Consider the following 26095-nt stretch of genomic DNA (forward strand, 5'->3'; position numbering starts at 1 on the left):
ATTTACGCTTTAAAATGAGAACATCTCTGAAATATTAGGTGTCATAGCCTCTGAAATAAATTAGAAATTATGCAGCTAAGGAACAAAAGTATTTACAACACAACACATTGTTGAATTGTTGTACGAAATTAGAGTTAAATAAGAAGTAAAGCAAAAAATGTACATACATTTAAGACATTTATACAGTAATAAATTATATATAAATAGGACAATTTTAAAGATTAATCAGCATTACTGCAGTTTTAAATCCTGGAGTTGGTAGAAATGTCAATTTACTGGGATATAAAGTTAAACTCAACATTTTGAAGCATGTTGTCATGTTACTGTCGGATACTTTAAAACACCAGCAGTGGCACAAAACAGTGATGTGAAGAAGATGATTTTTGTTTTTTATTTACTCTGATGTCATTGTAAGGATAAGTCTGTGAGGATAAATGTTTAAATTATATCAGAGCTTCTCAGTTTGCCTACTGTCTGGACTTTGACTGGGCCATTTTAACACATAAACTGGACCTTGATCCAAACCATTTCATTGTAACTTTGGTTGGACGTTCAGACCAGGGCCGGTCCAAAGTAACATGAGGCCTCAAGCAGAACATGATGTTTTCTCAAGAGTTACCAGTTCTACAACTTTTTTCTTTAAAGCACATACTCACCAAACAAGAAAATAAAAAATATAAACTTGTGACAATAAAATCCTAATAGTACAAGACTAAAGTTGTATGTGAATAAAGTCATAGTTTTTATTCTTGTAATAATTTATTCTCAAAATATTATGACTTTATTCTTATGTTGAGACTTTATTTTTGCAATATTACAACTTTATTCTCGTAATATTACGATTTTATTCTCGTAATTAAATTTTTTCCTAATATTTTGTTGTACCAAACCGATTTAACCACGTTGGGAGCCGGTACCTGAAGTTTTCAGGAACTTGCCCTCCTCTGACGTGGAGCAAGAGAGGAAAGAGAGCGAAGGAGTATTTTTGAAAAAGAGGATGGATGGAAGGGGCAGGCAGTGACGGGAAGAGGAGGGAGCAGCGAGGGCAGAGAAAAGAATAAAGGAGTCTTTACATGTCTGTGGAACCAGCAGCTCGCAGCACTTTCACATAATTTAAGACATATGGACGTTATTAGGACAACTGTGTGTGTGAGTGTGTGTTTTTGTCTTTGCACTGCAGGCTACAGAGGACAGTCACGTTTTTGTGGTGCAGGAGAATGACTGTTGTAGAGAACAATTCCCCTTCAGCTTACACACACACACACACACACACACACACACGCACACACACACACACACACACACCGCCTCGTCCCGACTGGAACCAGAATGACGCTGCATAAAAACAGAGTTTGATTGGCAGCCAGGATCCACAGAGAGATGCTGTGTGTGTGTGTGTGTGTGTGGGTGTGTGCGTGTGTGTGTGTGTGTGTGTTTGGATGACCTGTAGTTACCTTTCAGGGAGCAACACACTGACGGACTGACTCGGTCCTACGGTAGCTCAGCCCTGCTGCTCCGGGTCTATTTATGTCAGAGTGTGTGTGAACAGCCAAAGGGTTCAGTCAGATGGAGCAATTATAAACAATTCAGCGCAGACGGGTTAAATAGGTTAATTCACAGCCTTACATAACCGGGACGTGCGATATGAAAAGGTTCTTCAGGGTTTATGCTGTTATTTAGAAGATTTTCTTTGGTTGATTTTTTTTTAACACTGTTTAATCCAGTAATTAATTGGGGAGGTGTGAATGAACTGTTGCGAACCAAAAAGTGAACTCTGGTACACCTAAAAGCTACGTCTTGGTTCGGTTGAAATGAACTCTGCTGCGTTTTGAATGCTTATGTGGACTGGAGATCGCTCCAAAAGCAGGAAATGAGCAGGGAACTCTGGGTAAATACAACAAAAATAAACGTGTGAGTCTAACGCTGGCGGGAGAAATGGCTCATGGTGTTTCACCGAAGACAAAAGAAAAAAAACGTTAAAATCTGATGCTGATCCATTTTTGTTTGTGTTTCATGAAGAAGGAAGTTGAGCTTCAGAGGTTTTGTGTTGTTTCCTTCAGTGGGTCTTGGTGTAGCGCCACCACAGGCGAGGAGGGGAACAGGTTTTTCTAAGGGTTTGGTTCGTTTGTTGAGGTGAACCACACCAGCTGAAAATGAAACAAATATTTCAGTTTTGGTCCCCAATCAAACAGAGTCTAGGCGTCCATCACATTCAGAGCCAACTGCAGCGATGGACGACAAAGTTGCTTCTTTTGACTCACTTCAGGTTAATTTTTGCTTAAAAATGATCTGATTAGATGCTGGAAAAGAGTATTACGTTCAAATTATGCTAAACGGATTTAGCCGAAGCTAAACCAGCATTTTATTGCTAAACATGTTGCAGCAGCGTAGACGTCCCCAACACTCCTGTCAGCGTCCGTATTTCTAAAACGTGTGTGTTTTGCCATTACCATTATATTACATAAAAATGGTCTTAAAACAACAATATTATCGTTTAAAGCCATAACTTCTGGAGTTAGCAAACTTTGCTGTTTTGACAGACCAAATTCTTTGTGATGATGTTTCTTCTTTACCAGATCTTAGGATTGGACAATATGGCTGAAAAACTTATTATGATGTAAACGTTTCATATCATTTAGATAGATAATTGATTTGTTTTTTTTGGCTGTTATTGTTTTAATTATATGATATATTGCCAAAATGGTGGCCTGACCTCTTTTATCCATAGATTTCTCTCCACACCCTTGTTTTTTATTTTTTAGCAGTTATGAGGCGAAACCTTAAACTGCTGCTGTGCCAGTTACTCTGCAAGTTGTTGCTAGGTAACCAAAGAGCGAGTGAGTTGCGTGACTATCATAATATGTTTCCCTTGTAAAATAATAAAACTGCTAACCACAGAGGTATGGAGACGATCACTACTTATGATGTAATCTCCAACATATAAAGAAAACCTTTAATTCACGAGGAAAAGAAACCCGTGTGTGACTTTTGAGTGAACCCGATGACGGGCCACCAGTCATTACACAGAAGCTTGTTCAGATGTTCCAGCCTCGTTTCATCGAGCAGAAAATGCAAACCATGTGCGTTTTGCTCAGGGATGTGCAGCGTCGCGATTCCCGATTCACTCCAACCTTGTCGTGGAAAAGGATTTCCCAACAAGCAGCTCCTTTATGTTCTGTTCTCCAACAGCTCTGACTGTCAGATGCATGAAAATATTATTTATTTAGATAAAGATACGTTTTAGAGACAGTTTAAAAATAGTTATAAAGGCCTCTTTCTTATTCTTCTACTTCTAAATCACAGCCAGGACAGTTTTAAGGGGCAGTTTTGTAGGTCAGATCTGATGGAATGTTATTTGTTCAAACAGCGCTGACGACTGGTGATTGATTCGTCCAGAAAAACGCTTGAAGCGGGCTTTACGTGGGCCCCCCTCCTCGCTTTTTCCTCTTCAGCCTGTCACTAAACGCTTTGCTGACTGCAGAGGAAAAACCTCTAAAAGTTTCTCTAAAGAAAAGTAGTAACTCTCTCTCCGTTCATCCACAGCTGAACTTTCTACTAAATTTCACATTAATTGCGCGTGTTATTCCCTGACTGGCGACTGGAGGCAGCTGCTTTGTGTAGTTTTAAGTCCAATTTAATTGAAGTGGTCCTTTGATTTTCTGTCTGCAGGTGTTCGCCAAAGTGTTCAGCCATGAAGCGTTGGAGTCCTACCTCCCAAAAATCCAGCAGGTCATCCAAGAGAGCCTCCGAGTGTGGAGCTCCAACCCCGAGCCCATCAACGTCTACAGGTGCGCCGGCAGTCCAGGACGGTTACACCGAGTTCATTCACAGCCGTTCTGTTTAGTTCCAGTTCCAACTAGTTTGGTTCGTTTGGGGAGGTGTGATCAAACTCTGATGCAAACCAAAAAAGCGAAGTCTGGTGCGGTTTGAATGCATATGTGAACGCAAAGCGCTCTAAAAACAGGAAGTGGATTATAGAGCAGGGCATTCTGGGTAAATGCAAACCAAAACAAATGCTAAAGAAATGGTTTGTTGTCTTTTACAAAACAGAAATCCTGCAACTGCTAATATCTGACGCCTCTGTATTTTTGTTTACGTTTTGTGAAAAAGAAAGTTGCGCTAATGAAGAGAGAATTATATGTGGAAGAATATGCTATTTTTCTCCTTTAGCTTTTCTGATTTGTAACTGAAGATGTCTCAGGCTGTGTTTCACGTGTTTGGACGTAACCGTGTGGTTCCTCAGGGAGAGCCAGAGGCTGTCGTTCACCATGGCGGTCAGGGTGCTGCTGGGATTCAGGGTGTCGGAGGAGGAAATGAGGCACCAGTTCTCCACCTTTCAGGACTTCGTCAACAACCTCTTCAGCCTCCCAATCGACCTGCCGTTCAGCGGCTACAGGAAGGTAAGACGATTCCTACAGATTTCAACATTAGCTGGAATTTATCGTGATAAATCAAAAAATCTTATGATGAGAAATTTATCATGATAAACAATATGATAATTAGCCATACCTGCTCTAGCTGTGTTTCCATTGACCATAAAATTGGACAAATTGAAATTCCGAAAATAAATTCACTTAATGGAAACATGGCGATTTAAAAAAAACTCACGTTTCTGATTTTTTCAGCCATATCAAAATAGATGTATTGTGTTAAACACTTGATCAACAGCAAGTTGACGTTGAGTTGGTGAAAATGACAGAAAGTGGTAGGAGGATAATGATTTGTTTTTGTTCCATCACACAGTTCATAAAAAGTTGTGTGTCATTCAAACGTGTTGAATCCAGAATCGCTCGTCTGTAAAATCGCCAACAATTTCCCCAAAATGCTGCCTACGTTGCCGCTAGCTACAGCTAGCAGATTACTAAATTATGAATAAATCTCATGTAACTGTTTACATCCATCGCTGCCAGAAGTCTTAATACCTTATTGCGTGATTTTATTTTCATTTCTTTCCCAATGGAAACACAGCTACTGTGAAGTTTAGCTTGTTGACATTAGCAGAACATAGACAAAGATTTACCTACATTTGTAATGGAAACAGCTTCTGAATGTATTTCACGTGTTTTCATTTGTTTCCTCTGCAGGGAATCCGAGCGCGAGACACGCTTCAGAAAAGCATAGAGAAAGCCATCAGAGAAAAGCCTCTGTGTTCCCAGGGGAAGGATTACAGCGACGCGCTGGACGTCCTGATGGAGAGCGCCAAGGAGAACGGCGCAGAGCTCAGCATGCAGGAGCTCAAGGTATGAAACGCTACGGACTCGGCCCAGAACCAGGGAAACGTTCGTCCTGCTAGCAGAATTTGGCTAACACATTTAAACCACGTATTGAAAAAAAGATATAGTATTTTAACAATATGGAACAATAATAAGGAATTTTTAATTGTGTAATTTCAAAAAAGAAGCACATTTTGCACATATTTCTCCATTCGTTTATGATTATGACGATTTTTTTGCCTAGTTTTCAAGATAAAACTTTGTTTTTTAGTTACATGAATAAAATAAAATGAGAATAAAGTCATAACATTAGCAGAAAAAAAGTCAGAATTACCAGAAGAAAAGTTGTTTTATTGAGAGCAGAGGTTCGATATTTGCAACGTTCTGATACAACCATTAGTCTAGGCTTATTTCTCTTATTGTTACGTCTATTCTGGTATTTTTACAACTTATCTGTCATATTACAACTATTCTTGTAGTTCTACAGTTTTATCCAGGTAATATATTATTTCTGTATTATTTTGACTTTATTGCCATACAACTTTACTCTGGTATTATCACAACATTTTTCAGATATCACGACTATTTTCGCAATGCTACGACTTATTCTGGTAATATAATGACTTTATTCTTTTATTATTGCTGTTCTCATAATATTACAACCACTCTGATAAAATAACATTCTGTATTATTCAGACTTTTTTCTGACAACTTTTTTCTTGTATTATTATGACTTCTTCCTACTTTATTCTGATATTACAACTTTATCCTGGTATTATTGTCACTTTTTTCTCATATTATTATGACTGTTCTCATAATATTGCTATTACTCTGGTAAAAAAATGATTTCTTGTATTACTTAGACTTTTTTCTCTGGTAATATAAAAAATACCTATATATCTTAGCCTGGCCCTAGTAAAATACAGCCCTAAAATACAGCAGCTTGCTACACCTAGAAATTACAGCATTATTAACAGATTTTGTCTCTTTGGATATCACTTTCACTTTCATTCCTCATTTTGAAAATGTAGTTTGGCTAAATATCCTGCTATAAGCATCAAGTCATCACCGACTCAAATGTTTGACTCCACCCTCAAATTGCGCTAAAGCCAGACACACAGGAAGTCACTAAAAACCGTAGAAAGGAATGAATAAAATTAGGAATTGCAAGAATGAGCTGCATTAACTCTTGAAATGCGGAGCTGATGTCAACAGAAACATGGTGAAGGATCGGCACAGCCTCTATGTACCTATTTGAGGAATTCTGTGGAGGCTTTTTTCTCTCTCTGCTTCACCGTTTGTGGTTTCTGGGTGAAGTCCAGAACCAAAAATAAGTCAACACTGCCCCCGCTAGGGGTCTGAATGAGGCCTCCTGTACGTACACACTCAACTGTGCTCAAGAAGTGAGCTGGGGAGGCCCCGGCGCTCCCCTTCGCTGCTGTGACGCATTTAAAACACACGTGCTGCGCAAAGCGCAGACACAGGTGATGGCAGAGGAGAGAGGTTTACAATCTGAGGCACACGGCCCGGTCTGTTATTTAATCCAGAACCAGCGGGGCACATTCTTTATTGTTGGAAAACATCTTCTTACTTTCTTTCAAATGTGCCACTTTTCAGGAATCGAAAACATTTCCATTAACTGGTCAGGGTTTTTTTCTGGAGAGGGGGGCAACTTTGCCAACAATAAAAAAGTGAAGGTATGCAACAGAGGATTTGTCGCCAAAGCAAGTTTCCTTACTTGGTTTAGATTTTTACCAACTGCATTTTCAAAATAATAAATCAAAGCAAAACTAAGAATCCAAGGAGAGAAAACTTCTTTTCTTTAATCATAAATTGTCCAGCAAAGCTAAAAGATTTTGTTGCTAGAGCAAGGTAGTTAGTGTCCAACATGTGGAGCCTTATGGAAGTGTAAGGGAGCATTCACACCAGCCATGTTTAGTCCGCTTTAATCTAGGTTTTGTCGAGAAAGTCCGGTTTGTTTAAATACCTAATCAAACTTTGGTTCACCTACAAACCAAGGTCTATGTTCGGTTGAAGTGAATTCTGGTGCAGTTCGAATTCATATGTGAACACCAAGCGAACCGGAGAGCGTTCCAGAAGCAGGAGTCCAACTATAGCACTGGGCATTCTGGGTAAATAAAACCAAACAAACATGCTAGTGGGAGAAATAGTGTGTTTTTTATTTTATACCAAAGACAAAAAGAAAAACCTACAACCGCTAACATTTGACTCCTCTCCACTATTTTCTGAAGAAGGAAGTTGCGTTCAGCGTCTAACGCTAACCCTTCACAGGTTTTTGTGTCGTTTCTGTCAGTAGTTTTTAGTGCAGCGCCACCACAGGCGAGGAGGGGAACCTGTTTTTTAAAGGATTTGGTTCATTTGACTCAGTGCCGTGTGAAAGAGAACCGCAGCAGCTGAAAATGTAACAATTTTGGTCCACAATCAAACCGAGTCTTGTGGACTGTCAGGTGTGAAAACGCCTTAAGAGTTCACCAGAGATTTTTTACATTCAATATTTAAACTCTTTAAAAATGCTGTTTTAAACAATCACAGTTCTCTTATCGTTAAGATGACTGCAAGCTGAAATAAAAGCTGCATCAACTTCTCTCACACTTCCATAGGAGTCAACCATTGAGCTGATCTTCGCCGCCTTCGCCACCACCGCCAGTGCTAGCACCTCCCTGATCATGGCGCTCCTCCGCCACCCTCAGGTTCTGGAGCGCCTCAGGGAGGAGCTGAGAGGCAGAGGCCTCCTCCACAACGGCTGCCTCTGTCCTGAACAAGAGCTGAGGCTGGACACCATCATCAGCCTCAAGTACCTGGACTGTGTCATCAAGGAGGTGCTGAGGCTGTACACGCCGGTCTCCGGGGCCTACCGAACAGCAATGCAGACCTTCGAACTAGATGTAAGTCTTTATGTGCAATTCTGTTCATTTTATTATTAGTGGAGTACCTCAAGGCACTGCGTTAGGCCGTATTCCCTTCAGGTTCTTAGGGGTCAATTAAAAAATAAATCGTATTACCTTTAAATGTTTTTCTGGTGACTTTTAGATATGTCTTTCCCAGCTCACCAAGATAACCTCGCTGTAAATCAGTGTCTTACTGTAACAATAAACAAGAAGATAGTTGTGTTGTGGGTTCATCCTGCTCCAATCAGGCTTTGTTACGGAACAGTCGACCGGAAATTACTAAACAATTACCAAAAATGAATAATCTGGCTGTACGTAGCACCCAGGATACGTCATCTACACAAGAGGCATTGGTGCATAAATAATATGGTGACATCTTATCAGAATTTATAAATTAAACAGCCGACAGTAATTTTATGTCTTGTTTCTACATCTTAAATAAATGTTTCTCAAATTAAGTCTTAATTTTGTGCATGGGCACAAAGCTGGAGGGGAAAAGACAATTCTTTTAGAACAACTCCATTATCAAAATGAAACCTGGAGATGTAGGTATCATTAATTTAGTGCTGTGCGCCAGCAGAAAAACCATTGAAAACAGCTCATAACCGCTCACATTCTGTTTTTCTCAAGCTCTGTGTCGGCTGTGCTACACACAGACTCGTTGCTATAGCAACTGACTGACAAAAGCTCCACTAGTGTATCAGGATTCAACACCAAGAAACACGCAGACATTTTGCGCATAAAGAACAGAACATTCAGTCCGTCTCAGTTGCATGTTTTCAGGCTTGATGTTTGTTTAATAAGTGATCATTTGAACACGGCGGCAGATAATCAGCTAATTTAAACATCTTCTACTGAGTTGATGTGTGGATCGTCTTTTTTATTTTTAACTGGACCAAAACACATCAAATTCTGCAGCACATCTACTTGTTAAATTGTCAAAGTCAAGCTAGCATAACTTACCAAGTTCCCTCTTCCTTGCTATTGCTTTTAAATTTCTATTAAATTGTTGTTGGATATTTCTATTAAAGCTTTTTCCTGACCTTGTTATCTAGTTGTCATAGTGTTGATGATTAGTAGAAAAGCACTGCATACATTTTTCTTTTATATATCATGGTGTACATTTAATATTTAGCGAGTTATGTTGATAACTAGACAGCTAAAACCAGTGGCAGTCATTGTTGGCGAGACGTTTTTCCCCCTCCAACAGGAAGTTTGGGGCCTGGATCTGACGACACGTTGCCACAAGTTTATAGTCACAACTAATCATGAATACTTTTCATAGTTAGCTTAGAAATTATTTCCAAAAATTGTAGAAGAGTCTGCTTTAATTTTTAGGACCAATTGCATCAGATAAATCTTACAAATCGTCTTATTCTCTGGTATTTTTCTCTACAGGGAGTTCAGATTCCCAAAGGCTGGAGCGTGATGTACAGCATTCGGGACACTCACGACACAGCTGCCGTCTTCAAAGACGTAGAAGCCTTTGACCCCGACCGCTTCAGTCAGGAGCGGAGCGAAGACAAGGAGGGCCGCTTCCACTACCTGCCGTTCGGCGGCGGCGTTCGCTCCTGTCTGGGAAAGCAACTCGCCACGCTTTTCCTCCGCATCCTAGCCATCGAGCTGGCCAGCACCAGCCGCTTTGAACTGGCCACTCGCCAGTTCCCACGTGTCGTCACGGTCCCCGTGGTTCACCCCGTCGACGGGCTAAAGGTCAAGTTCTACGGCCTGGACTCCAATCAGAACGAGATCTTGGCGAAGTCAGACGAGCTGCTGGGAGCGACGGTGTAGTAAGGGCGGCTGCTCATGAGGGTTGGGTGGAGAAGTTCAGAGATTTAAGTCTTTAGGGAGAAGATTGATGGAAAGAAACAATAATTTCAGAAAGATTTTTCCTTCTTCACCTTTGTTCTGCCAGATTGGAGCGTTCTTTCAGACTCTTCTAACAAGTGGCTATCAGGACTCATCTTTAAGAAAGGAGGAAACTGCCAAAAACTTTTTAAATATGCTCTATTCTGTGTATTTTCTGAAGACGTATACTTAGAAAATATGTACAAAAAGCTATCTAATATAATTTGAATGGGAGTGGTGCACAACAGACTTTTGGTGAAATGAAGAGTTGAGATGAGAACAGTAAGGGTGTTTTAGAGAGAGGCGAGAGATAAAACAGGGTATAGAGAGAAGGAATATAATTTTCGACCATTTTGCTTGTGCTTAAATTCAATAAATCATTTTCAGTTGACTTGCAGGGTAAAAGAGATGGATTATATAGAAACAGAGTTTTTCTTATTGGCAAATATTTAACCTTGCACCCATGTGCTAAAATGTGTAATATCTGATACAGGGATGAATATTTAAAAAATTAATAATAAAAAAAATATCAAGGACAAAATTGCTTTTATTGAATGGATATGTTAAGCATACAATACATTTTAAAATAGAAACAACTTAGTTTTTTTAAAATTACCTAAAAAAAACAAAAAAGTAACTTGTTCTTTAAAAGCAAACAGGAAGGTCTAAAGAATAACCAGATATTCTAATAACAGCTTGATTTAAAAACTGGTTTGTTTTATTTATATCCTGTTTGGTTTGCCATTTTATTTGATCATCAAATCTATTGTTAGGTTTATGAAAAACTTTCTTCATTAATCTTAATAACAAAATCTTCTTTATTGGAAATACAATTGTTAAGCTTTAGGAACCTGGATAGGGTTAATGAACCAAACCTACTTAGTTTGGCTTAAGAACTAATTCTGCTTGGTTAGGAAACCCAGTTTTTCATACTTGATTAGGTTCAGGAACCAGATGTACATGATAAGATTCGGGAAACAAACCAACTTCCTTATGTTGAAACAGAAACTTGGTTAAGGACCAATCCTACTTGACTGGTTTAGGGACTACACTGACTTGATTAGGTTTGGAAACCATTCCCACTTGGTCAGGTTTAAGAACCAATTCTACTTGATCGGATTTTGGAAAGAAATCCTTCTTTGTTGTCAATCCTACTTGGTTGTTTTTAGAAACCAACCCTACTTGATTGGGTTTAGGAACCAGACCTTCTTGGTCATATTTAGGAAGCAAACCTACTTGGTTGGATTGGTTTATGTACCAGTCCTACTTGGTTCCCAATTCTGTTTGGTTGTGTTTAGAGAGTAGTCCTACTTCATTGGGTTTAGGAACCAGTCTTTCTTGGCCAGGTTTAGAAACCAACCCTACTTGATTGAATTTAGGAAGAAATTATACTTCATTGGGTTTAGGAAACAATTATACTCAATAGGATTTTTGGAAAGAAATCCTTCTTTGTTGTCAGTCCCACTTGGTCGCGTTGAAAAACCTACTTGGTTAGCTTTAGGGACCAAACTGACTTGGTCATGTTTAGCTGAACAAATTAGAATTAGCTTTAGGAGTTGAGCTTAAATGTTGACCAAACTTACTGTATTTTCATATCCAATTTACTCAGTAAGTTTCCAAACCTTTTTGGTCAAAAAAGGTTTGAACCAAGTTTACCTAAAATTATTCCCAAAAAGATTCTGCTTACCATCAATGACACAACTAACACCACAAAATCTACGGCTGTTACGGTATTAAAAACCAGTAAAAAACAAAAAACAAACAAAACTTTTTCTGAAAAACAAAACAAAACAACAAAACACAGGTTGAGTATTCCTAACAATAAAAAATACAGACTTGAACGCTTCCTAAATTTTGCTTAACCTAGTGATGCTGACGTTAAACTCAGGTGTAAAGAAGACAATGTAAAACTTAGATTATCTGCTTGTTGATATTTTTCTGACTGCAAAATAAAATCTCTTACTAATAGCTTTAATTTTTTAGGTGAAACAACTACCTGGCAAATTAAGATTTTATTTTTTAGCTAATGTATTCCTCTATCTTATCTTTTACAGTTCAGAAGGCACAGCTTTCAGTTTTTCTAGTTATTAAATTAACAAAGCTACCAACTTACATTATGAGATTAAAACGTCATGGATAATGAACGTATTTGATAGTATGCTTGTTCTCATAAAGCAGTGCACCTTCTTAGGCTGGAACCGGGTTAAACGATCAGGGGATGTGGTGAAAGTATATAGGAAGAGACCTACATACATGCTGCTTAAGTGCTGCCTTATCTTTGTCTTTTTTTTGTGCACTTCTTTTATTGTTCCACCATCATGGAGGCCAACGGCGTTTACTCTCTCGTTGCTCCTCCGTTCAACAATAAGACTGCAAAGCAAATTCAGTCCCAGAAGGCTTTAGGTGATTGCACAATCAGAACTTTGGGAATTTGCGTGTTCGGTTACCCCATAGATTTTGGGGGGGCGGAGCTTCTGCAGCGGAGATCCGGAACTTGCTACAATTCCGGAATTTCGACATTCTAAAGCCCCTGAGAAATGGACCAATGGGGTATCGGACAGGGGGCGGGGCTTCCTCCATGGAATTCTGGATCTCGCTAGCGGAACTTTCAGACATTCCGGAGAGTTCTAAAGAGAAAAGGACCAATGAGATATCAGGCAGGGGGCGGGGCTTACGCCTACAAGGCTTTCACTTGTTGGACGGCAGTGATGGACTCTGCCTGTGCCACGCCCTTTTCATTTCTCCCAACCACACCACTGATTTTTTTTTATTTTTTATTTTTCACAACAGAGAAATATAAAAACTGAAAAGGTTTGTTTTGCTGCTTTTTCTTGTATACGTTTTCAAGTTGAAAGTTATAGATTGCAATAGTTTGTACTGAGATTTGTGTTATGTCAATTCTTTATAAAAAAAATAAAAAATTTAAAGCATAAGGAGCATTAATAGGGTTATTAATAGGTGTGTATTAATTTGTACATTATTCTTTATCAGACTATGGGGAAATAGCTATTTACATCAACTAATAACCTATTATTAATGCTATTGTATGAATAATATTGTTGGTATAAGATATTTGAAATGCTATTTTTTATTCTATTGCAGATTTAGTTTTTAGCCTACATGAATGTCTTTGGTAAATATTGGATGTATTTAGAATGTTATGAATTTCAGTTTATATTGTAAACAGTGTTTAAAATGTTGATATTGTTGATTTGATTACTGTAATAATTATTATTTTTGTTATCCAGACTTATTATCACTGCATTTTATTTTACATTAATTATGGAAACAGAAAGCACTTGCCAGATATGTTTATTTTTTAAGTGCCATGCGACTACAGTTCAATCTTCCTTTCAACCTGTTGGTTTCTGAGTCTGTCTTATGTCCTTCTGTACATAATTTGCAATTCTTTTTACAGGAAGAAATGTTCATTTAGTTTAATTATGAATGTCTCGTAATAGTTTTTCCATTTTCTTTTTTTGTTACCAAGACTGCTATGTGTACTCCTGTAATAAACCACAAAGAAAAAATATCTGACTGGTGAGATGTTTCTTATTTTGGTTTTTATTGTGTATACACCAATTAGTGCAACAAAATTAATATTGCAGACTGGCAAGTATTGATCTACAAATTACTCAATTAGTGAAGCAAAGACAACAAACATAAAGGCGACAACAAAGGCGTGTAAAAAAAGAAAAAAATATATATATATACACAAGTAGTGTCACAACAAAATGTTACGTTTCAACACACAGAATGTTTTTTTCTAATATTCCTTGTGTTAGTAAATCTAAAGATAAATATTTTGGGCAAAGTTGGAGAAAAACCAAGTAAGACCAAAGAATAAATAAGTACATAAATTAAAGATAACTAAAGAGCATGTTTTGTGACCATGACATGTTTCATCCTTGTAACTAGCTAAACATTTAAAGCTGTTAAATGTTACCTATTCCACAAATATAATTTTAAGAGGTATTTTTGAAATACCTCTTAAAATATTAGAGAACAAGACAACAGGTGGTACGATTCAAACGTTACACTGTATGTGGCTCGGTTTGCACTTCGCCACAATTCGTGATCACCCTGAATTACGATTCGTGGCTCAGAGAAGCACATTTATGAAACAATTAAAAAAAACAATAAAGTCAGTGATAAAAATAATTAGTTTTGCCACATAAAATACTGTCTTTATTAACTTACAAAACTATTTCTTCCCACAAATTTTGTTTGTCTCGTGTGTGTATGTATAACCACGATTGTCTGGACACCGTATAAGTGCAAACAAGGCCGGGAACGTTAACGTGTTAATTTTAATTTATTAATTACATTATATTGAGACGTTAATTTTAATAGTTAACCGCTCTTTTTCTTACTTTTTTTTTTACAACAAGCTGTAATGTCAGAATAGTCAACCATAAGAAGCCGTCCAAGAAATTACTGAAGAGTAAAACAGTATTTGGTAAAAAGTTTACTTAAAAACTGAGCAACTGATCAAATTATCAATCATTTCATATTTAAAAATTACACAATCAAATGGACCAAAATATAAAGTTAAGTGGAAATTTTGTTATGTTAAAATGACAAACATTTATATAAGAAACAAAAAATAAGAAAATCAAAAAAGAGCATTTTTCCACATCAGTTTCCTTTAATAAAAAACTTAAGAAACTTTAACAAAAACTGCAGGTGTGAGTCTGGTGAATTTTTGGTTAAACCGTGTTTGTTTTTCACTCAGCGGGTAGAAAATAAAGAAATATTACTCAAGTAAGAGTCAAGATACTTCATAATAAAATTACTCAAATAAAAGAAAAAACTACAACATAGTAAAAATACTCCTAAACGTTAATTTTTTCAAAAACGTTACTCAAGTAAATGTAATAGAGTAAATGTATCTAGTTTCTGCCAAACTCTGGATGTTGTCCCAATACTTTGACATGTGGAGCGATACAACGGAGAGACAGAGATTATGATCAGGAAGCTGATTGGAAGCAGACGTCTGGGCCCGGTCCAGACCCACACGCCCGCAGGAACACGTTCGCCTGTTTGTTTGTTTGCATGTTTGCAGCCAGGAGGTTCTGTTTGCCACACCGAGCGCTCCGGCACCAACCACTTCAAGGGAACCGGCAGTCTGCGGTTATTAGGCGGTTTCCATGGAAGGAGGAATGCTCTGCCGTTAGCCACTCTTTGGCCTTTGTTTACATTTTACCCAACCATACATTCTGACTCTGTGTATTTATTTACACTCTGTTAGAGATTTTTTTTGCCTAAATCTGTGTTTTTACCGACAGGTATAAATCTGTTCAACAATCACAGTAAAAATCAGCAGAGGATTCAAATTAAAACATTTTGACCTTACTGTTTGGTAAAAGACCAGAAATAGCAATTAAAATAAATTATATTCAACATTTTATTTAGTAATTACTTCTGTAATTGTCTTGTTCTTTTTCTTCATCTTTTAAAGTTTTTATTCTATAAATTTGCAATATGTAACTTTTAGAAAAATATATATATTTTTTCATATTTATTAAAACTGTCACTATGTCATGACGCTATGAGACACAATTTTTGAAAAACCGAAGGAATGCATCGCTCCCGTCTAAAAATAACCAATCAGAGCCAGGAGGAGGGTCTTAGTGTTGTCAGTCATCCTCATGAACGCGCTGCTAAATGTGCTAATGGCAGAGAAACAACTTACTGTTCCAGGAAAACCATTTATCTGCTGTCATCGATTGTTACGCTAACTAGCATTAGCATTCGCAGCATGCTATGTTGTGGTGAAGCGTAGCAAGGGACAAGGAATGAACACAAGAGTGATTGACAGCGCTAAGACCCTCCTCCTTGCTCTGATTGGCTGTTTCTAGTTAGCAATATGAAAAAGCAGATGAGCTTGATTTATTTTGTCTTATACGATTTTAATAAATATGTAAAACGACTTTTTTAATATAAAATATATAAAAAGATCCTTATGTGTCACTTTATTAATGAATGTAAATGCAGCCATTTTTACCAGATCTTAATAGCAAATGTGATGGCAATACACAATAATTTAAATAAAAAAAACACAATTCATAGTTTTAACTAGTAAAAATAACATCCAGAATAAAACATAGTTGTGGTTTAATAAAAACATCCCAGGATTTATCACAGCTCTCCTCTCATCATGCCGATTTGTTGGCTTAAAAGTTGTTTTTTTGGAGCTATTGGCTCATATTAAGCAACCAGAATGATTGATGGATGTGAAAATGGCAGATTGCTCCGTGACCTAACCTCGTTTTGACCCTGCAAACAGTTAGTAGCTTTAGGTACGCGTCGCTCATCGCCTTCGAAGACGTGGAATCGCTGCAATGTGGAGTTTCACCTGCGAACAAAACGCCTCAGGTGTAAGGGCTGAAGGAGTGACACAAAAGGAAGGTGAAAATCAATAAGTTTCGCTTTCTGCGCAGCTTCGACTGGAACCAGCTGAAAATGGTTGATTTAAAGAAGAGAAAACCTTTTTTTCCTGTCGCCTTAAATACTGGTTTGAGTCACGAGTCTGTAGAAGGAAAAGCATAAATGATTGAACTAAAATCAGTAGGAAAATATTCTGCAGAAATAGATTAAATTTTAATTTCTGATCGCTACCGTTGGCTTGTGCTTCTGCCTCTTCATGCTTGAGCTTGTAGAAATATTTCCAGGCTCGGCCGCCGAGTCTGTTGGCAAACTGGCAGGTATTGTGGTATGCGCGAGGCGTGGCATTTCCATGGGATTTCCCCGCAAAGACGAGCTGTCAAACGGCGAGCCAGCAGCTCTGACTGGCAGCAAACATCTACAAACCCTGCAGGCGAACAAACGTCCAAAGTAAACATTTACCTGCTGATGCAGTGGCGGAGCTGATTGTCGAGGAAGTGAACTGAGATCGCTTGGATGGCTGCCCTCTTAATCCCGTCAAACTGTTTCCAGTCATCCTGATTTGCCGTTTCAGTTTTATTCCTGCGACATTTTGCTGAGGAAATTCCCAAGAGTGAAAGCTGCAACTGGTTGATCCGTCATTTCTCCCACTTCTGCGCATTTTCTGTTTCAATCGAAGATTCTCCTTAAAGGTGAACTATTGTACTTCCTTCAATGGGTTGGGATAGGTCTGTGGTCTACACAAAACATGTTGTCTACTTTTATTGCACAAAATAATTCTTATGTAATGAGATTTTAGTCTGGCCAGTTCTATTTTAGAACTTTGAAAAGCAGAAGTGGAGCCTGCTGCACAACCAAAAAGAATTCAGCAAGTGGTTTCTGGATGGTATGTCAACAACAAAACACTTGTGTCTTCCAGCAGCCATTATATAACACATCCAGCTGTAAAACCAGCTGACCAAACATGCTGGCACTTTGCTTTTGTTGCTAGGTAACATTGCTGGGCTCAGCTTGGGTTGCTAGGTAACAGCGCAGTCACATGTGACTCAAAAAACCTTTTAAAGTAGTAGTATTATGTATTTTCTAGGCACATAGTGTCATTTCATATTTTATATATAAAACAGCTACGTTACTTTCAGTTGTTACATAAAAGTTGTTTATATAAAATGTGACTTAAAAGAAATTAAACTTTGTACTTTAATGCCTTGAAATTGGACCTCTGTCTCTTTAAAAAAAACTCCTTCTCTTTCTGAAGCTCCTCTTTTTGCCCTTTATCAAGGTTTTTACTGTCATTACACTGAGAAGTACCTGATATAACGAGCTCAGCAGATGTTCCACCATCTGTTTGCTAATTGCTGCTGGCTAGTCTGAAGGAGCTGATTGGAGGGGAGTCACAGTTCGAATGCACATGTGAACACCAAGCGGACCAGAAACTGCTCTGAAAGCAAAAATCTGTGGCATGATGTGAAATTTGACTTTCACAGCAGATTAAAGTGTTAATATAAATATACACATATAAATAAAAATACAGGATTAACTAATATTTTGTTAAAGATTTTAATATAAAACTATTGCGCAGTAATTGTTCCAAGAGTTGTGCAGCTGAGACATAATGTGTATTAATAAACATTAAAAAACAATTTAGAAAAAATGTGCAATAAAAGCAGAAATGTTATTTAAAAGCCTGGCTGATGGGGGCGCGGCTGAAGACAAATGCATGCCACACTTTTCAGATACTTTCACCATTTTATTTGTTAAAAGTGACGGAACAATGAATATTTTTCCTTCCAGCTCACAAATAATTCACTCTGAGCCGTAAAATTCTAATAAATTACAATGAAATTTGTGGTAGAAATAGAATTCTGTTTTATACTGGTTCCTGGTTTTCCCCTAGGAAACCTTTCGACTGCATAAACAGTTGCATTAAACTCCAGAGAAAGCATATTTGAGTGCTGAATGATGAATAGTTTGAGGTGAAAGAGCAATTCGAGGAGGAAATACCCGTCCGTTGGGACAGAAATCACATTAATCTGCTACTTTCACTCTGACTCAAGTTTCATTTCACAAAAATCACCATTGTTCACTAGAATTTTATTCAAGAGCGAGAAAAGAAAAGCAGCGTGACTCACGGGGAAGCGACATCAGCAGAAACCGCCTCACAACCCGACTGTCAAAAATAAACAAAAACTAGAGAAGTAGAAGAAGAAGGAAGCAGAGAGGAGGAAGACGAGCGGAGAGGAAACGTGAAAGAGCGACACAGCAGAGATAAGAATCATAAATCAACTGTGGGAATCACCGCAGGTGTGCATTTGATAGTGCAAGTTCATGAACTTCAGGTGAACTCGGATGATGCGTTTAGGCGCAGCAGGTGCAGGAGTCACGCCGAGTTCAGAGAACAAGCACAGACACAGATTTCAGATTCGATTTCTACACTTATGAGGATCTGAACGCCTCAAAACCGAGTCGCTAAACTTCACTGAGTCCAAGTTCCCAAACCAAAACCCAAACCTGGACTCTGAGTGTCTGAGAGCAAAAAAAGGCTCATTAGAAATCAAACCGATCCACAGAACCAGCAGAACACACGCTGCTGTACAACATGGCAGCTGGGAAACGTATAAATTATATATATCAAGCGGCTCTTTGAAGAAAATCCAGCTTTCATGTGAAACAGACACGACCCAACATGAAAGCCAACAGGTCGTTCGGCTTGAATGAAAAGAAATCCAGCAGGTATTTTATCCTCCAAGTGTCCAACAGCGCCATCTAACTCTGAAGTCGTGACAACTGCACCAAATTGTTGTTTTTTAATTTAAAAAAAGGGCAAAATTACAATTATCGCCACTAATCAATACATATTCTGAAAGATACTGATTAAAATACTTTACATCAGTGGTTTTCAAATATTTAGTAACATCAAGTTGAATATGATGAAGTATTAGGGCCACATTAAGAAAATATACAAAAATAAAATTACTAGAATAAAGTTATATTACAAGAGTAAATTTGTACCTAAATAATGTTGAAATAATACAAGAATACAGTCATAATATATGAAAATAAAGTAATAATATTATGACTTAACCAACTTGCTCAACAATAAACACATAAAACATTTTATTAGTTAAACAAATATAGTCATTTTTGGGAGAAAATTATCCATAAATTATGTAGAACCAAAACCAAAAAAGGGGTTTTATTAAAATAAATGCAACGTTTACTTTAAAGTTTACTATTAACTTAAAAAAAACAACATGTTATTAAAGTGTAAACACTTTGTATTGTTCCTAACATTTTCAGTAAAGAAATAAAAAGGTCTTAAGTTCTTTATGAGGACCACAGAAAATCACTTCTGGGGCCACAAATGGCCCCCGAGCCTCACTTTGGACTCCCTGCTTTAGCTAACAGATGCAGCAGATTCATTTTGTCCCATTAGAAGAAATTTAATCTTTCTCACAAATACTTTTCAGTCTTTCTTGTGTCTCACTGAGAATCTGATCCACAGGAACATCGTTAATAATCAATGAGGCTGATCGATTAGTGGAAACTGAAGCCAGGTATTGATGAACCGGGAGCTCAGAGACACTGATCAATACCAGGAAGTGGATAGTAAATGTAAATGTCCTGCTGGAGGTTGTTAGCTTGAAGCAGAAAGAAGATAGAGGCGGTTATAAATTATTGTTATTATGAAGCAGAGAGACATAAAAACAAAATGGAGTCGCCAGAAAGAAAGACATAAGGACGGTATTTATTATAAAAACTTTTTTATTCATGGTATCTTAGTGGGATGATTGGATGATTTTCTGGTTTTTTCCTTCAAATTATTTCTGGATTTTTTTTTCATTTCTAAAATATTCTTAATAAAAAGGGAAACCGAACTCTACGTGACTTGGTGTTGGATTACGTTGTTGTAAATTGGTTGCGGTGTTCCTTGAGATTGATTCACTGCTTACGGAGGACTGATCCTGCCAAAGTTGGCAATAAATATGTAATAAAATAAATGCCAAACTAAAGTAATTAATATGCAAAAAATGTATCGAAACATTGAAAAGTAAGAATTTTCATAAGTTTTTTGATTGTAGAGGGTAACACAAGTTAATATGTTACAACAGTATAAAGTCAATGTTAATATTTAATGTTCCATTTTATTTACAAATGTTATTGTTAGTTTATTCTTTATTTCTTCATTTTATACATTGTATATTATTTAATGCCATTTTTAATTTACTCTCATTTTACTTATTTTTGGCTCATTTTTAAATATTCTGTATTATTTATCACAATTTTTTAATTTACTGTCACATTTTATTTTTCAAAACTGGAATAAATGGGAAAATATGTCAAACAATATCTGCTGGAAATAATTTAGAATGTTAATACAAAAGGAACAAAGATAAAACATTTAATTCTATTTTGCACTTTCTTACAAAGATTCATTGGCTCAATCTGCTGTGATGTTGATTTATAGTTTCACATAATGCCACACTTATTGTTCATCTTTCCAAGTTTTATTTGTTTGAGGGGAATTTAAAAAAAAAAAATTAAAACAGGAGGGGAGAAAAAAAGAGGAAATATAAGAAGAATCAATGAGTGGTAAAGTTTTTTCACAATAAACAAAAGAAATATATAATTAGGAAATAATTAATACATTATTAAAAATGAGGAAATAGATACTAAAATAAGGTTCTTTCTGTACCATCCATTTTTTCTATCTGCCTTTTTTCCAGCTGCTACAAATATATCCCAAAGGTAACCGTCTATTTACTGCACTTTATGTGTTTGAAGCCCAGAAACATAGTTCTGAAATATAAATGTGAAAGATATGGTTAACCACATTGTTTATATCATCCAGTATGTTTGGAGAACATGATTCTCCCCAAAAATATGATAATAATGTGCTTTCCATAATTTCCGCAGCATTGGTTGTTTTCTTCTGAGAAGTGAGGACTTTGTCATGGAATGATAAACAGTATGAGAAAAGAAAGAAATGAAATTAATGCCATTACTTTAGTTAATTAATCAAAATTAATACGTTAAAATCACAGCCTTAAAATCGCAGTATGCAAAAAATATTTGACATATTTGTTGAAACTGTCACCATGTTGTGACAGTTTGTTATGAGACAGAAATCTGTGAAAATTTAACTCCTCTGCTGTTTTCTAGTGCAATTAGAAACAAGTCAGAGCCAAGAGGCGGGTCTTAGCACTGCCAATCATCCTTCTCAATTTGTTCTCTGCTATGCTGCAGCTAGCATAGCCTGTTGTGCTAAGGCTAGATAGCATGGCCAATGATGACTGTAGATAAATGGTTGTTTCTAATTTAGCTGTTGTTTAGCTAATTTTTTAGTTCATGAGGATGATTGACAGCCCTAAGACCCGCCTCCTGGCTCTGATTGGTTGTTTTTGGTGCATTTCTTAAGATGGCAATATTAGCTCAGGAAGAAGATGGAGATCAATCTTTTCATTTTACTACCTTGATCTGTGAACTAAAATGCATATGTGAACGCAAGTGGACCAGAGACCGCTCCAAAAGCAGGAAGTGGACTATAGTGCAGGGCATTCTGGGTAAATACAACATGCTTGTCTAGCGCTAGCAGGACAAATGGTTCAGTTTCTTTTAGCAAAGACAAAAAAGAAATTTTACATCCATTAAAATCTGAGGCTTCTCCATTTTCCGTGAAGAAGGAAGTTGTGTTTAGTGTCTACGTCAGAGGTTTTTATGGAGCCCATAAGCCAGATTTGGTTTATTTGACACAGTGCAGTGTGAAAACAAACCACACCAGATGAAAATGTAACAAATGTTGCAACTTTAATCCCCAGCTGAAACGAGTCTACTGGACCATCAAGCGTGAACATTTTCACCAAGGCCTTTCCATCCACCTTACAGAAGCTTGTTGAGGAACTTCGTAGCTGGTTTTGGGGGGAATTTCTACACGAATTCGATCTTAAGAGTTAAATCCAAACGGGTTAAAACAGTTTGAATACAATGGTAAGTATCTGGGAAGAAAAAATTGGAATAAAACCAACAGAAATCCAAAAGGTTTGAGTCTTGGCTCTGCCATTCAGCCTCCCCTATCAACCCATTAGCATCTAAATTGTTGAGGGAAAACTGTTTCTTTATCGCCGCCATCACGCACTCACAGGGACTATTTTGACTCCACTTGCCCTCCGGTTATTGGGCCCTTATCTGCCTTTACGGAGAAACAATGCCGTCTTTCTTTCCCTCTCCACTCGTCTTCCTCGCTGCGGTATGCGCTGCTCTGACCGCAGGGTTTGAAGTCGGTCTGGAGGGGAGCTAATTACGATGGAAAAGAGAGGGAAGAAGTGATAGGGGGAGAGAGAAATGAAGTAAAGAAGCAACAACAAAGAGCGGGGCTGTTGTTTATTACCAGAAGAGAGACGAAAGTCACAATGTGCTCTAAAGAGCCGGGGAGCCGATGGGCCATATCCCAGCACGACGCAGAAACACAGACAGACTTTGGCTTTGAGGCCACATTGGGACTTTAAACAACAAAAGCAAAAAAATATTGATGGTAAAAGAGGAGGGGGATTTTTTAACATGCTCAACCATGAATGTATGCAGCATTTTAGCTAAACAAATAGACATTTTAAGGGGAAATTATCTGTAAATCATTGTAGGCTCTTATATGTATATATATATATATATATATATATATATATATATATATATATATATATATATATATATATATATACATATATAAACATGCACAGTTTACCTTGCTGGATATTTGAGTTCATGTTTGCTATAAAAATTAAAATGAAAGTTTAAAAAAAACATTGTTATTGAAGTGTAAACACTGTACTTTTCCTAACACTAATTATTTAAATTCTGCTTGTGGGCCACATAATTTTATTTAAATAAAAAAACTAAAATTTGTGTTTTTTTTCTGTTTTTTTTACATTCTTAACAATAAATACATGCATCATTCTAGGTAAACAAACAGGAACTTTTGAATGTAAATTATTATGGAACTAAAACAAAAAAGTCTTTTCTTTAAAAAAATGCACACTGTTTATGTTGCTGGATATTTGTGCTCATGTTTGTTATAAAAATTAAAGAATAAATTCTGCTTTGGGGACCATATCATTTTTTTAAATTTTTTATTTTTGTTTTTGAAATATCTAACATTTTTTGTATTCTTTCCCCCTGCTTTACAATAAACAACATTTTAGTTAAACAAATAGTCATTGTTGAGAGATAATCGTCAGTAAATCATCAAAATACCAAAACGTTTTTAGGCTTTCTTTCATAAACAAAAGTTTAACATTTACAAGCAAAAGGCCACACAGTAAAAGGTCAGAGGCCAAAAAATGCATAACTGATTATTTTTAAGCAGTTATGAGGGACAGTGGTGGAACCTTAAACTGCAGCTGTGGCAGTTATTTAGCAGGTCGTTGCTAGGTAACCAAAGAATGAGTGAGTTGCTAGGTAACCTAAGAGTGAGTTAGTTAGTTGATTCCACCAATCTATAGCTTAGCTAGCAGTGAGAGGTGGAGCACGTCATAAAAACTAATTTTGCTGGACGATAAATTTTACTAGAAATTTCGGAATAATCAATAATATTGTTGTTTTTCAGTAATATCTTACTTATTTAGTACAATATTAAAAATGAACCACATATTAAAAATGATTCATCTCTAATATATTACTTAATACTTAAGTAATATATTAGAAATGAATCATTTTTCATAAATGGTTTATGGTTCATTCCTATATTTGAGCAATAATTTTGGACAGAACACGTTAAACTGGAACTGGAAGACATTTTAAATATCCACAATAAAACACCACCAAAGCCATAAATAAAATGGATGATCATGTTCTTGTAAACAAAATTTCCCTTCAAAAAAATATTAAACGACAGAATAGAAATTACTAATCTCATTTTTATTTATGATGCAATTAATTGATTAATTGCAACAGGCTTAGTTAAGCGGCTACAATGTTTCTCCTGCCTACATCTCCCAGAATGCTGTGCGGTTCTGAGTTGAGTTTCTGGCTTGCGATTAATTTTGAGCTTTTGGCCCAAACCGTGTGGAAACTCAAAATGAACTGGCCAGAATGTAGAATTTGAGTTTCCAGATGGTTAATTGAACAGTTTTGTGATTTTAGGTCAGATGTTTAAATCTGAAGGTAAAAACTGAGAAACTTTCAGGCAGTGTGAGCCGCTGTCCAGGGTGCTGAACACCAACTTCACGCCACCGGGCAGAAATCCCTCAGCAAAGGATAACGGGAATAATTATCCTCATCTGCTGCTTCACTATTTTCAGTTTCCATGTTTTTGTATCCGTTCAGAAACGGAGCCGCTCGGTTTCCTTTGGTATGTCAGCGCTGAAGTTGATGTTGGCTCACATTTTTCCTACTAGATAAACATTTAAACCAAAACCACATTAGCATCACCCGCTCTGAGCCAAATCAACAAATAAATACTCTGAGCTTTGACTTATGAACTCAAATAAACAATAATAACGTAAACATATTGGATGCAGGAAGAGAGAGACTGGCTCCAGGTTTTAAAACACAAAATGAGCCAAAAAAACGATTAAACTGTTGCTTCAGCTGTCAGTGAACCGGCGGAGGGATAATGGCTGCTTCTTCAGACTGAAGCAGAAACAAAAAACATAAAAACTTAAAGAGAATCAGAGAATTTAGGGAAAACTTTCACCCCGGGGGCCAAAACTGGTAGATTTAAGGTGCTGACAGGCCAGAAGATTCACTAAATTAAAAATGAAAATCATTTTTTTATTTATTTAACCAGCTCAAAAATAAATTTTTTTATAAAATCTGTTTATCATTAAAGATCCAAAACATAAAAAGGGCTTCAGACTGTCGCCTTACTAAAAGAAAAACAGACATTTTTTTGAATGTTTTAGGTCAACAGTTGTTTTCTATTTTGTTGGCCAAATTTCTAGCTTTCTTGACTTGTGGTCAGCAGCCGAAATATATTATTTATTTTATAGTATTGTCAATAAACAATAATCCATTTACGCTAGTCCACAAAATGGCAGCAACTGTTGAATATTTTTTACGCAACTGATGTATAACCATAGTACAATACTTTAATTACTTTAAATTCTGCAACTAAAAATAATTACAGAAAGAAAAATGCTTCCATAATTCATAAAAACTAAAATAAATATATACTAATTAAACTAATTAAAACAGACTGAATTAGATAATCAAAAAGTCACAATGAAATAAAACTAAATTCTAATAAAAAACTAATACAATTAAACTTCTTTTTGTTATTTTTTCCTAACATTTGTTTGAAGGGAGGCATTTTCAAAAGTTAGAAAGGAATTTTTGTTTTTATTTGTGGAAAGTTTTTGTGTGGGAATTTTGAAAATTTAAATAATAATAATTTATACTAAAAGTTAAAGTTAACTTAGACATGATTTGATTTCAAGTCAACTTGATGTATGTAAAAACTTAATTATACAAAATTCTCTTAACTAATCATTTTAAGTTTAATGTATTTGGTAAAGACAGTTAAGTCAACTTAACTGAAGTTGAAGCAATAGGTATTAAGTGTTTTGAAGTTGACAGTTAAAGTTGAAGCAACAAGGCAACTAAACTCAAGTTGACTAAGCAATTGTTGTTTTGCTTCTTTTTTTTTTTACAGTGAACACTCCAATCAGCTTCCCCAACGATACCAGTTTCATGCCATGCCTCTATTTTGATGGGAAACAAGTAAACATCAACAGATCTGAGCACGTG

The 26095-nt window shown here is 36.6% G+C and overlaps 1 protein-coding gene across 1 annotated transcript in view; it reads left to right on the top strand.

Annotated features, from left to right (window-relative positions):
- cyp26b1 (cytochrome P450, family 26, subfamily b, polypeptide 1) overlaps positions 1-13502 on the top strand; it is a 37712-nt gene extending 24210 nt beyond the window's left edge. The window contains exons 3-7 of the mRNA XM_028038152.1: positions 3670-3788; positions 4244-4400; positions 5085-5240; positions 7835-8119; positions 9521-13502. Coding sequence (XP_027893953.1) covers positions 3670-3788; positions 4244-4400; positions 5085-5240; positions 7835-8119; positions 9521-9913 — 1110 coding nt within the window. The 3' untranslated portion in view covers positions 9914-13502. The remainder of the gene's footprint in view (positions 1-3669; positions 3789-4243; positions 4401-5084; positions 5241-7834; positions 8120-9520) is intronic.
- The last annotated feature ends 12593 nt before the right edge of the window (positions 13503-26095 follow it).

This window comes from Xiphophorus couchianus, chromosome 14 (genome assembly GCF_001444195.1).
Source record: "Xiphophorus couchianus chromosome 14, X_couchianus-1.0, whole genome shotgun sequence".
Lineage (NCBI taxonomy): Eukaryota > Metazoa > Chordata > Actinopteri > Cyprinodontiformes > Poeciliidae > Xiphophorus > Xiphophorus couchianus.